Source organism: Heloderma suspectum, chromosome 5 (assembly GCF_057233095.1).
Source record: "Heloderma suspectum isolate Gila_16-S chromosome 5, 16-S_ref, whole genome shotgun sequence".
Taxonomy (NCBI): domain Eukaryota; kingdom Metazoa; phylum Chordata; class Lepidosauria; order Squamata; family Helodermatidae; genus Heloderma; species Heloderma suspectum.
The window spans coordinates 183,384,880-183,398,479 of NC_139462.1; the positions used below are offsets into that span (position 1 = coordinate 183,384,880).

General features: G+C 45.9%; 1 protein-coding gene across 1 annotated transcript in view; it reads right to left on the minus strand.

Moving 5' to 3' along the window:
* Positions 1 to 548: 548 nt before the first annotated feature.
* LOC146344932 (histone deacetylase 9-like) overlaps positions 549 to 13,600 on the minus strand; it is a 284,959-nt gene continuing 271,907 nt past the window's right edge. The window contains exon 14 of the mRNA XM_084859825.1: positions 549 to 717. Coding sequence (XP_084715951.1) covers positions 549 to 717 — 169 coding nt within the window. The remainder of the gene's footprint in view (positions 718 to 13,600) is intronic.

A 13,600-nucleotide genomic window follows, 5' to 3' on the forward strand; every position in this document is an offset into this window, starting at 1 on the left:
AAGCAGCAGCTGCTGCTGCTAATTTTTAAAGAACAATTTCAAGTCCATACAGCGTATACCTTTACTAGGTTAACTCCAAGATCATTAAAAAATGTACAAGCTTTCGAGTTCTCCAGATCTTTTCATCAGGCGGCAGGCTGCCAACACTGCTTTTCGTAACATCTTGCCCGACGAAGAGATCTGGAGGTTTCGAAAGCTTGCACTTTTTTTTTTTAAGTGATCTGTGAGTTGGCCTAATAAAGAGATTACACTAAAATGGAATTTTGAATCCATATTCTTGTGCCACTAGGGCTACGAGAAGAGAGCAGACCCCCCCCCCCCCCTTATAGGAAGGTTTGATCCTCGGCATGCCGGGAAATGAAGAACTATACTTCATGCCAAGATATTCGTGCGTCTTATTCGTTTGCGCGGACGAGACGGGGGGGTGGGGTGGGGCTTACAAACAAAAAAGAAACAGGCCCCCGCCCCCAGGTGCCTCAAATAAAACAAGGACAAAGGGCAAGTGGTGGAAGAAGAAAAAGCTGTAGCCTTTAAGTTCTGCCTCGCTGCTAGTGCATGAGAGGGTCGTGCTTGACTCGGTCCCTTCCCCTGCCCACAACGAGTTTCTTGCATCCACATGATCCTCGTTCACACGTAATAACGTCGCACCGCCTCATCCCGCCGGGAGCTTTGTAAGAGGCGACGCGGGGGAGGGCCTCCCTGCAAAGAAAGACCCTCCTGCAACGAATCCCATTGCAACGAATGAAAACTGAAGCCGGGTCGCGCTTTTTCGCAGCTCCCGTTCATCCCAATGGAGCGTGCGCGGAAGGTCCTCTCCGTAGGTTGGGCCCTTCGGCTCTATTGCAACACAGCCTCCCTTGCTGTCTCCCCACGTTGTTTCTTCTGTCCCTAGTTGTACTGACATTGATTGCTAGAGGATGCCCCAGCATCGACAGCCCATGGTCCCCCGGAGCGCTTCACTCGCATGAGAAAATCCGACTTGGAATAGGGACACTTCGAAGCTTGTTAGATTCCGGCTGCCCTCCTAGATTTAGGGAGTAAATCCGACTGAGTATACCGGGGTTTATTTCGGAGTAAACGTGTTTGGGATCGCACTGTCGGGGTTTTAGCCACAGTCTCCGCATGCAGCGGACTTTAAGGGCGCAATCCAGTGGGTGTTTACAGTTTACACAGAAGAAAAAGTCCTACGAATCCTAGCATGTCCCATCCTTTCATTTCCAACGCTCAGAGTTGAGACATTACATATGGTTAGGCCAATAGGTTTCAAGATAGGCATTGGATTTGCAAGGGCATCCGTGCGCAAGTTTCCCAGATGTTGGATGTGACTTCAAAGCGAACCTGCAACATGGGACACAGTTTTATTTTATTTTATTACAGGTGGAATCCTATGCATGTTTAGACAGAAAAACGCCCTACAACTCCCAGCATGCCCTTGGCTGGGGCATGCTGGGAGTTGTAGGGCTTTGTTCTGTCTAAACATGCATATAATTGCGCCCTAAATGCACTTTTCTGCACTCACCTTCGTAAATTCCGGGAGGGACCTCGCTCTTCCTTCTTCAGGACATCGGTTCGTACCATATGACAATGGAACAGCTACAACTAAAGTCGCACAGAGCAGGACAAACGAATTGACCGAGTTTCTTCCTTTAACAGGCTTTGCCAGAGCATGACTAGGATCCCGTAAGATCACAAACACTTACATTCTTTCAGTGGGGAAAGCACAGTTGAATACACCGTATGGCTTTGGAATAACAGCAAGAATTAAAGGTTCTCCTCCACTTTTTCCTATGTACTTCTTCTTCTAATTAGCATTAGCATTACTCCTCAACAACAACAGCAAAGCTTTAAAAATGGATCTCATACAAGAAAGTCTTGCACCATCTTACGGGCTGGAAACCTGTGTTCCTCCAGGTGTTGATGGGCTGCAACTCCCATCAGCCCCAGCCAGCATTGCCAATGGTCAGGGGTGATGGAAGTTGTAGTCCAGCAACTTCTGGAGGGCCAGAGGTTCCCCACTCCTCTTATAGACTAAAGGTGCAATCCCATGTATGTTTAGGCAGAAAAACGTCCTACAACTATCAGCATTCCCCAGCCAGCATGCTGGCTGGGGAATGCTGATAGTTGTAGGACGTTTTTCTGCCTAAACATGCACGGGATTGCGCCCTAAGGCTGCAATCCTTTATCCATTACCTGAGGGGTAAGGTCCTTTAAATTTAACGGGACTTCCTTCTGAGTAGATATGCTGTATATAACTTTGTGCTGTTAGGCTGCAATCTTATGCACACTTGCTAGAGAGATTTAGAATGACAGAAGCCTTCTGGTGGCAGAGTGCCCCCACCTTTTCTTTCTTTCTTTTTTTATTTATTATTATTATTATTATTATTATTTATTGCATTTATACCCCGCCTTTTTTCCTCTTGCAAGGAACCCAAGGCGGCTTACATTATCCTCCTCCTCTCCATTTTATCCTCACAACAACAACCCTGCGAGGTGGGTTGGGCTGAGAGTGTGTGACTGGCCCAAAGCCACCCAGTGAGCTTCCATGGCCGAGTGGGGACTAGAACCCGGATCTCCCAGCTCCTAGTCCAACACTCTTGCCACTACACCACACTGGCTCTTTATTTTTAAATAAAGAACCCACGAAAACTTTTTCTAAGGTTCCAGCAGCGCCCGTTTACCTGTCAGCAAGCCCCACTGAGCTCAGTAAGACTTACTCCTGAGTGCGTTGTAATCCATTTACCCTTCTAAAAACAGCTGAGTTGCCCCTTCTCCTTGGATCTTGGGAACAGGCACGATTTTTTTAAGGGGGGGGGGGAGAAAATAGTGCCCGAGCTGTGCCTCCCCGCCCCTGCTCCCACTTCTCCCCACTAGGTGTTCCACTTTGTGCTAGAAAATCCAAGCAGGCAAATCATGGGCCGACACCTTTCGTGGAAAACGGCATTTCGTTCTTGCGCTCCACTTAGTCTCCACGGGTGTCCGTTGGCCAGTTTTGCCACTGAGCTGAAAAGCTCTCATCTCATCTCATCCATGACATTACGGCTGGGTTTTAATGAAACCTTTATCCGTTCCGAGCCAGTGCCGAGTAAAGCGTCGAGCTAAGATCGTCTCTAGACACGAGTTCAAGTCGCCACGAAGCTCATCGGTGGCCCCTCCAGGGCCAGTCTTTGTCTCTCATCCTGGCCGACCTCGCAGGGTTGTTGTGTGCGAGTAAAACAGGTAGGCGGAGAACCAGCTGTCTGCCGCCCAGGGCTCCTTAGGAAGAAGGCCGGGATACAAATGTTATACATTAAAGCAAACGGAATCGGGTAGGAAGGGAAATGGCCCCTTGGCCTTCGGAGCGTCCAAAGCGCTCAAGGGCTTCTATCCAGAGCGTCATACATACATTAGACATATATTTGCAGCCCCTCCAGCTCCCGAGTGGGAGTGACAGGTTGTCCGTCGGTGATGATGCAAATATATAGCCCGAAGAGTGTTAATGTCAAAAGGGAGGCTTGATTCCAGTGCAACCTGCAAAGGGAGGCTGCGTTCCAATAGAACTTGCTGCAGGTACATTTGTTGGAGCTTTTTATTTATTTAATTGTGTTTTTTTAAATTGTTTTGCATTTTATTTCTGACGCTGAGGGTGGGGAAGACAACCTCTGGAGCCACGTGGAAATGTAGCATAATCAAATATTTCAGTTATGCCTCTGGTGCGCGTCTCGCTCGCTGGCCTCCCCCTCTCCTGCCCCATTTCTTTTCCTTTCTTCTGTTCGCGAGTTTCCCGGAGCACCTTTCAACTTCAAGGGCTTTACACCAATATAAACCAGATCCAGACCGGAGCGGCTTTTCCTTCCCGCCCCGCCGCTGCCGCCCCACCTCGCTCCTTTCCTCTCAGATCTAAACTTAAAACATATATCATAGATCAGTTTTCATCCTGCGAATTTAGGCGCAACCCCGAGACCTGTCTTTTCAAAGAGACTGGAGGCTGGAGTCTGCTATATTTAATCCAGTCAGGTATTAAATGTCCTCCGGCTTGAATCGCGAATTTCAAACAGGAATCTGGAAATGGGGATAATGACAGGTTTTTTTTTCATCTTCTCCTCCTCCTCCTCTCTCTTTCTTTTACACAGTTGGGCTAAGAAACGGGGGGGGGGGGGAACGACGGGTCTTTGATTTTGAAAATGCCCCGTTCCCTACAAAAGAAACACACAGGCACACACACACACAATTAAGAATGAAGAAAAGTAAATAAAAGATAATTTGGGATCTTACCTCTGGGCCTAGCACAGTTTCTAAGGGCCACTAGTCAACTTTTTAAAAAAATAACAACGACCAGAGTGTCCTCCTTTTTGCCTACTTTCTGCATTGTGGTTCAATTGTTCCCATCATTATAGTAAAACACACATGTGTATTTCAGAGAAGTAGCAAAGGCTACTACAAGTCAATGAGACTTACTTCTGCATAGGATTGCTGATATTATTGTACCATAGCTTCCTTAGGCGCTGTCCTGGTATAAGGTTCTGTGGCTGGTGGACAGACTTTCTCTCTCTGGTTCTCTCCCTCCTCTCCCCCCCCCCCACACACACACACACACGAACACACACTGGTATAAGAAAAGAATTGTAAACAATGGGGCAAAATGACCATAAAACACAAGATATTGATATTTGGCAACAAAGCTCAAAATATATGAGATAATTAAAGTGACCATTGAAGTGCCAGCAGTAAATTCTGGCATAAAAACAAACCTTCCTAGTTTTTCTAATAGTAATTTAACACCTGCAGTGGGAGAAAAAACCTTGGTCTGGAGTGAGTCCTAAACACATACAATCAACACTTGCTGATAAATTCTAATTCAGACATTTCATGCTGGAGTCTCCCTTTGAAGTCCTTTTGTTGAAGAAGTCCTTCCTCTCCTCCCTCCCTTGTTCTGATGTTGTTCTGACCAGTTCATTGTGCCTGAAGAGCTGGTATATTTCCTTCTGGACTGCTGTTCCTGATACAGGATTGTTTCCCCTCCTCCAGTCTACAAACAGATTTAAATTTGCTTCCAATTCCCAAGAATCTATGGAAGGTTTTCTTTTCTGATAGTCAGATTGAGAACATTGTGGATGTGGTTTTAAACTCACTTCCTTGTCATCTATGGACCTCCCACAGTTTTTAGGACTGAGGTGTTGATTCCCAAACTAGAAAAGGTGCACAAAAGTGGGGGGAGGGGGATCCAAAACCATCAAGGGGATGGAGCAACTCCCCCATGGCAAAAGGCTGTATAATGTTTGGGACTTTTTAGCTTAGAAAAACAGTGACCAAGGTGGTGGTGGTGGGACATGATAGAGGTGTATAAAATTATACGTGGTGTATACTCATACCTGGAATCACCCAATAAAGTGGAATGGTGGGAGATTCAAGACAGATAACAGGAAGAAATTCGTCACATGGTGCATAGATAAACTGTGGAATTGGCTACCACAAGCTGAAGTGATGGCTACCATCTTGGGCAGCTTTAAGAAGAGATTAGGCAAATTCATGGAGGACAGGGCTATCAATGGCTACTAGTTGGGATGGCTATATATTACACCCTGTATGTCTCTGAGTCTGAATGCATGTCCTGCTGTGGGCTCCCTGTAGGCATCTGGTTGGCCACTGTGGGAACAGAATGCTAGACTAGGTAAGCCTTTAGTCTGATCTGCGGCTCTTCCTATGTTCTTAAGATGTATTTAGAATTGGAATGCCAATTTTCTAAGGCTGCTGTTTTAGGTTTTCACAGGTTACCTGAACATAGTTTCCATTGCAATCTATGAGTTGGATCCCAACTTCGAATAGATCCTTTGAAACTTAATGGGACTCATTTAAGTCCCATGGATTTCAATGGCTTCACTTTTAAGTATGACTAAATCTGGATCTAATTCCATGAGATTAATTATACTTCAGCTGTATGGAACAGCTGAAGTACATTCAGCTGTTCCATACAGCTGTTTTGCACCAGGGCATCAGTGTCCAGAACAGTCATGGCATCTGACTTTGAGTACCACTGACAGGTAAGGATAACCAGAAATGGGCAGACCATTTCATGCTCTGCAAAGTCTCCAGTGAATCAAAGCACTTTGTAAATTATTACATCCTTGCAAATCAGTAGGGCTCCCTTTCCCAAATATTTTAATTATGATGATTACAATCTAACTAAAATCAAGTTCTTGAGCTGTGGGATCCTAAGCATGTTTACTCAAAAACAGGCCCTCTGAGAGTAAGGTTGCAATCCTAAAAATGCTTACCTGGGAGTAAGTAACAATGAATTCAGTGGGACTTTCTTCTGAGCAGACATGCATAGGATTGCTCTCTGCACATGTACATTTGCATTGCTAGATTCAGTGCTGTTCATTGCAATTGAAGGGTTATGCAGTGCTTCTGTCTCTTGCATTCATGGGCTTTTTGGCCTCACTTTGGAATATCAGCTCCCCACCACCACCCAGTTTATGTCACAATAAATGTATTAGGCACAACCAGACTCTGTGCTGTTTTTGCTGCAACAGATGAACAGGACTACCTCTCTGGAAACTGGCATCAATAGGACTTAAAAATGCTCAGCAATGATGGATTCTGTGCAAGTTTGACTACTGATCACCCTGTAAGTAGTAGTGCTTTAACCTCTGACGTGCTTTATATTCTCTTTCTTTGTTCATCCTCACAAGAACTCTTTGAAGAAGGTAACTATTCTTCCATTATGCAGATGGGAAATTAAGGCTGACAGTTATGATGTTGTTGAATTTCATAATTAGTTGGCACATTAGTCAAAACTCATGCATTTGTAATGTACACCTTTGTAGTGAGCTTGGATCGCTGTGTCTTAAGAATTCATTATTAATTTAGGAATAGATTGCGGGCTTTGAAGCATGCACAATCTGCATCTAAGCTATGGCATTTCTATGCCTGTGCTGAGTTGGTTGTCTTAACCCAGGGGTCAGCAACACAGTGTCTGCAGGTACACTGACACCCCCCAAGACCCCCAAGCATGCCTGAATAACTCTGCTTGACCCAAGACTCTTCTTCCCCACCCTGCTGCATTTTCTTCCTTCCTTCCCCACCACTGCCTTTCTTTCTTTCTTTCTTTCTTTCTTTCTTTCTTTCTTTCTTTCTTTCTTTCTTTCTTACCTACCTACCTACCTACCTACCTACCACTATAGCCACCATCCCTTCTCTCCTGCCATACTCACCTCAGTGGCAGGAAGTTGGAAGATCAGGAGATAAGGTGAGCATGGCAGAAGCAGAGGGGGGAGTAGAAAGGAGTCATAAGCAGGGGGAGAGGAGGAAGGAAATAACTAGCTAGAGGAAGAGGAAGGTACAATCACCCACCCTGGAGGCAATTTTGGTGCTACAGCATGTAATTTCAAAGTGTAAAATGTGCCCGCAGACCCAAAAAGGTTGCCTGCCCCTGGTTTAACCCCTTTCTTTTCAGAGGAAATTATATGACACAAGGCCTGGGTGAACCTGGGGCAGCTGCTGTCTTTTAGCCCAGGGCCAAATTGAATTTCAGAGAAGCTCTCAGGGGCCACGTTCCAGGGGTGAGACAAGGCCAAAGGCGAAAGGGGATGGGGCCAAAAATACAAAAAAAATACTAGCACATTTTAGCTTAAAGCCCATTCACTAAGCCTTAGGAGAGAGGTACTTCAACCTTTTAGAATGGGGGGAAAAACTGCAGAAAAGCCAGGAAACCATAATAAAATGGCTGGCAATCGGGGAAAGGGGGTGGGGCCAGGGAAAGGGGCATGACCATCTGGGGAACTCCAGAGGACCAGATTGGGACCCCAGGTGGGCTGGATTTGGCCCACAGGCCTGAGGTTCAACACCCCTGTTTTAACCTGTCCTACCTCACAGTGCAATTGTGAGGATATAGCACACACATTCTTTAGCCTCAGAACAGTAAAGTAGGTTAGGGTGAGAGAGGCCTCAAGGGCATCCAGTGTTAAGGAGTCTGAATGTGATTGTCCCCAGTCATTTTCATCATCACAATCCTATTTTTTCAACTTTCAGTCCTAAAGCAAGAGAGGTGAGGGATAAAACCTTCACCTGCTGAATTTCTGCCAGCCGAGACAATGCTGTTAAAGCAGGGCCTGCAGGCCTCATGTCACTTCCACTGTCCCCCAGTATGGCTCTCAGTTTTTTCTTAGGAAAAAATTGGCATTCGTAGCAGTATGTAGCACCCAAAAGGAGCCCCACAAAGCTAAATTTGACCTCCTTGGGGCTCTGTAGTCCTACAGATGCCCTTCCCTCAACCTAGTTTTTTAAACATTCATTTTCAGGTGGCCCAGCAGACTGCAGAAAGTGGGGGGTAGGCAGAGAACAAAAATGGCCCCTGGACCTCCCAAAGTTGCCCATCCCAGTGTTAAAGACACAGGAATTAGGAAAGAAGTTGAGAACCATAGGGTGCTTCCAGACAAACAGTTCCTAGTGCTACTAATCATGCATCATTTTGTCTTTCCCTCCTTAGCGGATTTTGGGTGGTAAGAAAAAAGACTGAAGAAGTGGTGGGAAACCAAAAGAAGGAGGATTACAAGTGAATTAAGTTCTGTGGCTGGCTACAAGAGAGAAGGCCCTCTCTGGAATGCCCTCTCCAAGGAGTCTCATAGTCAACAGCATTCTGGGTCAAAGGAGCAAGGGCTGACGCCCATTTCTGAAAGCATAAAGTCTGGCTGCAGCTCAGATCCATCATTTGGCCTGGCTGAGAGTCAGAGGTCCCCGAGTGGGCAGAAAGCCGAAATAAAAAGAAACATGACTGTCTTTATATTAGCAAAGCCGGAGACTAGCTTGTGTGGATTAGGTAAAAGAAATTCCGCTGAAGCAAAGTTTTTACTCAAAGACCATTGTGGCTATCTTTGCTGTTGTTTTTAAGGTCCTACTGATTTCAGTGGCTCTACTCTAAGTATGACTACATCTAGATCAAACCCAACAACTATCTAGAAAACTCATTTCTGCTTATTGGGACAGAGGGTATCAGGCTATTTGCAGGTGAATCAACCCAGGATTCTGCTTACAATGACCAATGACATCTCCAAATCTTGCCCAAACCGACTTATTGAAGGGACACTTTTTAAATCAACCTGTAGAAAGTGGGAAGGGCAGCTTTTATACAGCTGATTAAGAATGACAACAGGGCAGTCCAAAGACATTTTTGCCTGAGGCAGAATGCTAAATGCCCCCACCCTTCTGCCCATGTCAAGGTGCACAGTACCCAAGGCTGGTCAAGTTATCTTGACACCTGAGGCAGAAAATCCCACAAATGCTTCTCCCTGGGAGTAAACACACAACAATGAATGAATGAAACCACTAACAATTCACTCCCCTTTCGTGACACCCAAATCAGCTGCCTGAGGCAGCTGACTCACTTTCCCAAATAGTAGGGCTGGCCCCATGCAAAGTAAAGGCATCTATATTCTGTTGACACAACTGGGGAGGGGTTTTGGGGGGGGAGGGGGAAAGCCGATAGACGTAAGAGCCATCTTACTGGGGTAGTGTCTCTCATATCCACTTTCCCTTCTGATCAAGGTGCGTCCTCTTGGTAAACTGGCCTCTGCCTCGTCTAGTCTAGGTGTTCAAGGCTTAAGGAACAGCCCTTTGATCTTGAGACCTGGGAGGGTGAAACTTGTGAGGGGACCCAAGACACTGGAGTGATGGGAGCACGGTATGGCTTTGATTTATGAGGAAAGGCTTCATTCTGACATCGCCAGATGTAGAACTTCTTACTCCTGCAGAAAAGCTCGGGGGGGGGGGGAGAGAGAGAGAATGAATGGAAGGAGCTGTAAACTTTCTTGCACACCAGTCCATTACTTCTTACTTAAGGTATTGTGTGTTTACTTGGAAGGAAGTCCCACTCTGTCCCCTAGTCAATATGTATGTATGTATGTATGTATGTATGTATTTGAAAGACTGATAGCTGTCTTTTCAGGTAAAGCCTCCCAAGGCAGTGTACAACAAAACTTAGAAACTGTAAAACACAATAAAATGATAGTAAGAACAATGATAAATGCAATGATAATGTCAAAAAAATAATCATTTAAACCAGATAATAGCTTATGCACCATGGCTCCAGTAAAGTACTAACTCAATTACCTTTGAAAAATCAGGCAATTAATATACCACTCAGGGCATAATCCTATGCATGTTTAGACAGAAAAAAGTCCTGTAACTCCCAGCATGCTGGGAATTATAGGACTTTTTCTGTCTAAACATGCATAGGATTTCACCCTTACCATATCAAAAGATATCTCTAAGCAGTTTACAGAAACAGACATTAAAATACACCAAAAGAAATACAAAAATACATCAGTTAAATGTTTAAAATATTAAAAACCAAACCTAAGATCACAATAATTAATAAGCAGACTGACCAGGCAGCACTGTCATTCTGGGATGGCTTGAGTGAAGAGATAGGTCTTTACTAGGTGCTTAAAACAGGCCACAGTCAGTGCCACCCAAATACCTGGGCAAAGGGCATTTCATAAGGTGGACATCACCACAGAGAATGTCCCTACCCAGTTGTTGAGGTCCTCAGGAGGAGCACATCTGATGGTGCTTCATGGTCCTGAGTTTCATCTCAGGGGTACCTGTAACGGAGCGTTTAGTATTGCAGCCCTGCCTTCTGGAACGTGCTCTCTTTTGACATTAGACAGGCATCTTCAGTCTTGATCTTGAGATGTCTGCTCAAGACCCTCCTCCTCCCTAAGGGGTGACGCAGCCAGTAGGGTTATAGTCACCCAGCAATTATTTCATTGTACTTTTATTGTTATATTTTATGCTTTTATCGTTTTTGTTAACCGCTTTGAGGGTTTACTGGAAAGTGGTATATAAATTTTTGTAATTTAAAAGAAAATAATGCATTCCTAGGCCAAGACAAACAAGTGAGTTTTTAGGGCCTTCATGAAGGCCTGCCCTATACTGATGGGCTTAGGACTGCTGCCTGAAGTAAACAACAGTAACAATATGGTATTAAATAAAACAGATCTTGGTTCTCTAAGTCCAAAGATCTCTGACATTTTGGTTCAATCTTACTCCAATGGTGGCAATAGAACGGCATCCTCCAGTACATCTGATGACAGCAAGCTAGCTTGCAGGGCAGGCTGCATAGCACCCACAGCTCTTGCCCTCCAACACCTCACTGTTCCCACACACACACTGCATCTGCCACCTGGGGCAGCCCCCTCAATTTGTCTGACGTCAGGGCCAACCCTTGTTTTGAAATCCCAGTTTATACTCTGGGATTTTGACATTCTAAACAGCACTTAGCATCCAGTTGGCATTAAAATATTAACACTGCAATCCTATACAGGTCTAGAAGTATGTCACATTGAGTTCAGTGGGGCTTACTCCAAAGTAAGTGGGTATAGGATTGTAGCCTAAATGGCCTCAATATTAAAGAGACTCACAATCCTTATAAATTGTGCTTAGCCCCATTCAAGAGGCCAAATGACACTAAAATGTAAGGGCAGGATAAAATGAAAATAAAGAAAAGAACTAAGTCAGGTCTCAGGATAATGAGGCAAAAGTCTCTGTGTATATGCAGAGTGCCTTTCCCTGCAATCTTACAGACTTACATGGCAGTAGGTCCCATTGAAATCAATTGGGCTCAGTTCTGAGTAGATGTGAATAGGATTGCACTGTGAAGAACTGCAGCTTACCCACACTGATCTGAGATTAGTAAGCCAGGCTTCCAGGTCAGAGGGAATGACTTGTGCCCCAGCACCTATTATTTAGAAATCAAGCAGCGTTGGATAGCCTTCAGGGCCCTGAGCTGTTTGTTTGGTGTTCCTCTTGATTTCAAATGAGCACTGCATTTTGTGGTGCTACCTCCAGTGCCAGGAGCAGTGAGCCTGTGTACACCTGTTGCTGGGGAACATGGGTGGGAGAGTGCTGTTGAGCTCATGCCCTGCTTGTGGGTTCCTGGTCAACAGCTGGTTGGCCACTGTGTGAACAGAATGCTGGACTAGATGGACCTTTAATCTGATCCAGCATGGCTCTTCTTGTGTTCTTATGTGGTCTCTACCGCCTTGTTCAGTCATTTGGTACCTGTGGGTACTGAATGAGTCAAGGGTCTCTTTGGATTCTGGAGCCTGGATGCGCCTGGCTAGCCCTGCTCTCTGCCAATGCATGCCCTCCGGCCAAAGCACAAGTGTCAATCAGGAGCGGGGCTGTGCAGATACAGATGTAGGTGCTTAGGACTCACTCCATGGTGATGTCAGCCCTGTCCTAAAGCCCCCTTCTGACTGATGCTGATTGCGCATTGGCAGGGGTGTGCCGGTTGCACACATCAGTATCCAGGGGCGAGGCCTACCAGTGTTCTCAGGACTTCCTTCACGTATTCAATACCCATGGGTACCAAAATGACTGCATGGGATATGGGGTCATAGTTTTGGCTGATGGTGGAAAATCAAGTCTTTACATGCCAAATGATGGTGGAGGGATATCTTCTTTATCTATAATGATAAAAGAGCATGTCTATCTGTCTGTCCATCAGTGCCATAGTGCCAAGACCATGAAACCTAGACATCTGAACATGGTGGCATACATACTAGAGGGAATTTAAAGGTGTGCACCTCAGGGTTATTTTGTTCTTTAAACTCACGGAGAGAGCAATCGTATGGAAGGAGATGGCCGCCTCCAAACTCAGAGGCAGCTCCCTATCCAGGGCAGGGGGCAGGGCAGGAGGACTGGGGGGGCGCATCTCCTCTGAGCTCCAGCCACCCGGCAGTTGCAGCTAGACAGCCGATTCTGACTGTCTAGCTGTGGGACCTCAGACCACGGGGTGGGGAGGCTGGACGGCACACAGGAAGTGTCATAGTGGCATTTCCGACCTCCCCACCCCTGCCCACCCCCAGGAATGCCCCGTTTCCCCCACTCCATGCTGCTCTTCCAAGCACGGAGCACGGGGCCAATCCGTGCTGCCTACGAGGCAGCAGGGGAGGGGGTGGAGGGCGGTTCTCCAGAAATTGACCTCAGAGCGTGGGCTCCAAGGTTGGTTCCCAGGAACCGACCGATTCTATGGCCCTCTAGCCACTGTCTAGAAGCCATAGGGTTGCACCCTAAGTGTATTTAATTGAAATGTGTCCACATGGTCGAAGCCTGCACTAACATCTTCAGCCTCTAGGGCAAACATCCCTAAACAGCACATAGCTTTGCAGGCCATACAGTTTGAGGCCAGGGGAGATCAGCAGGCTGAGGGAAGGGAAAGAGTTACATGCCTGCTCACTCCCCTCTATTGTGGAGGGAAATGGCGGGGGATATGCCTAGGGGTGCCAGCACAGGCATGGCTTCACTCGCGGAGGCAGGCCCAATGTCTCTAACTCTTGTCAGCTACAAATCTTTGCTTAAAGGCTTCACTGTATCAAACCAAGGGCTAGTCCAACCTGTGCAGAGCTGGGTCCATTCACTAGTTTATTATAAGATTTATAGCCCACCCTTAAAAAGAAAACTGCCCTCAGGGAAGCTTTGCAACACATTCAAACAAAATGCAATCAAGTTTTTAAAAAGTCAACAAGATTAAAACTAATACTCCATTTAAGAAAACAGCATAAAAAAGCGGCATTAAACCATTTCAGAAGAAGTAAAAGGCCTGGGAAAATAAAAATGGGAT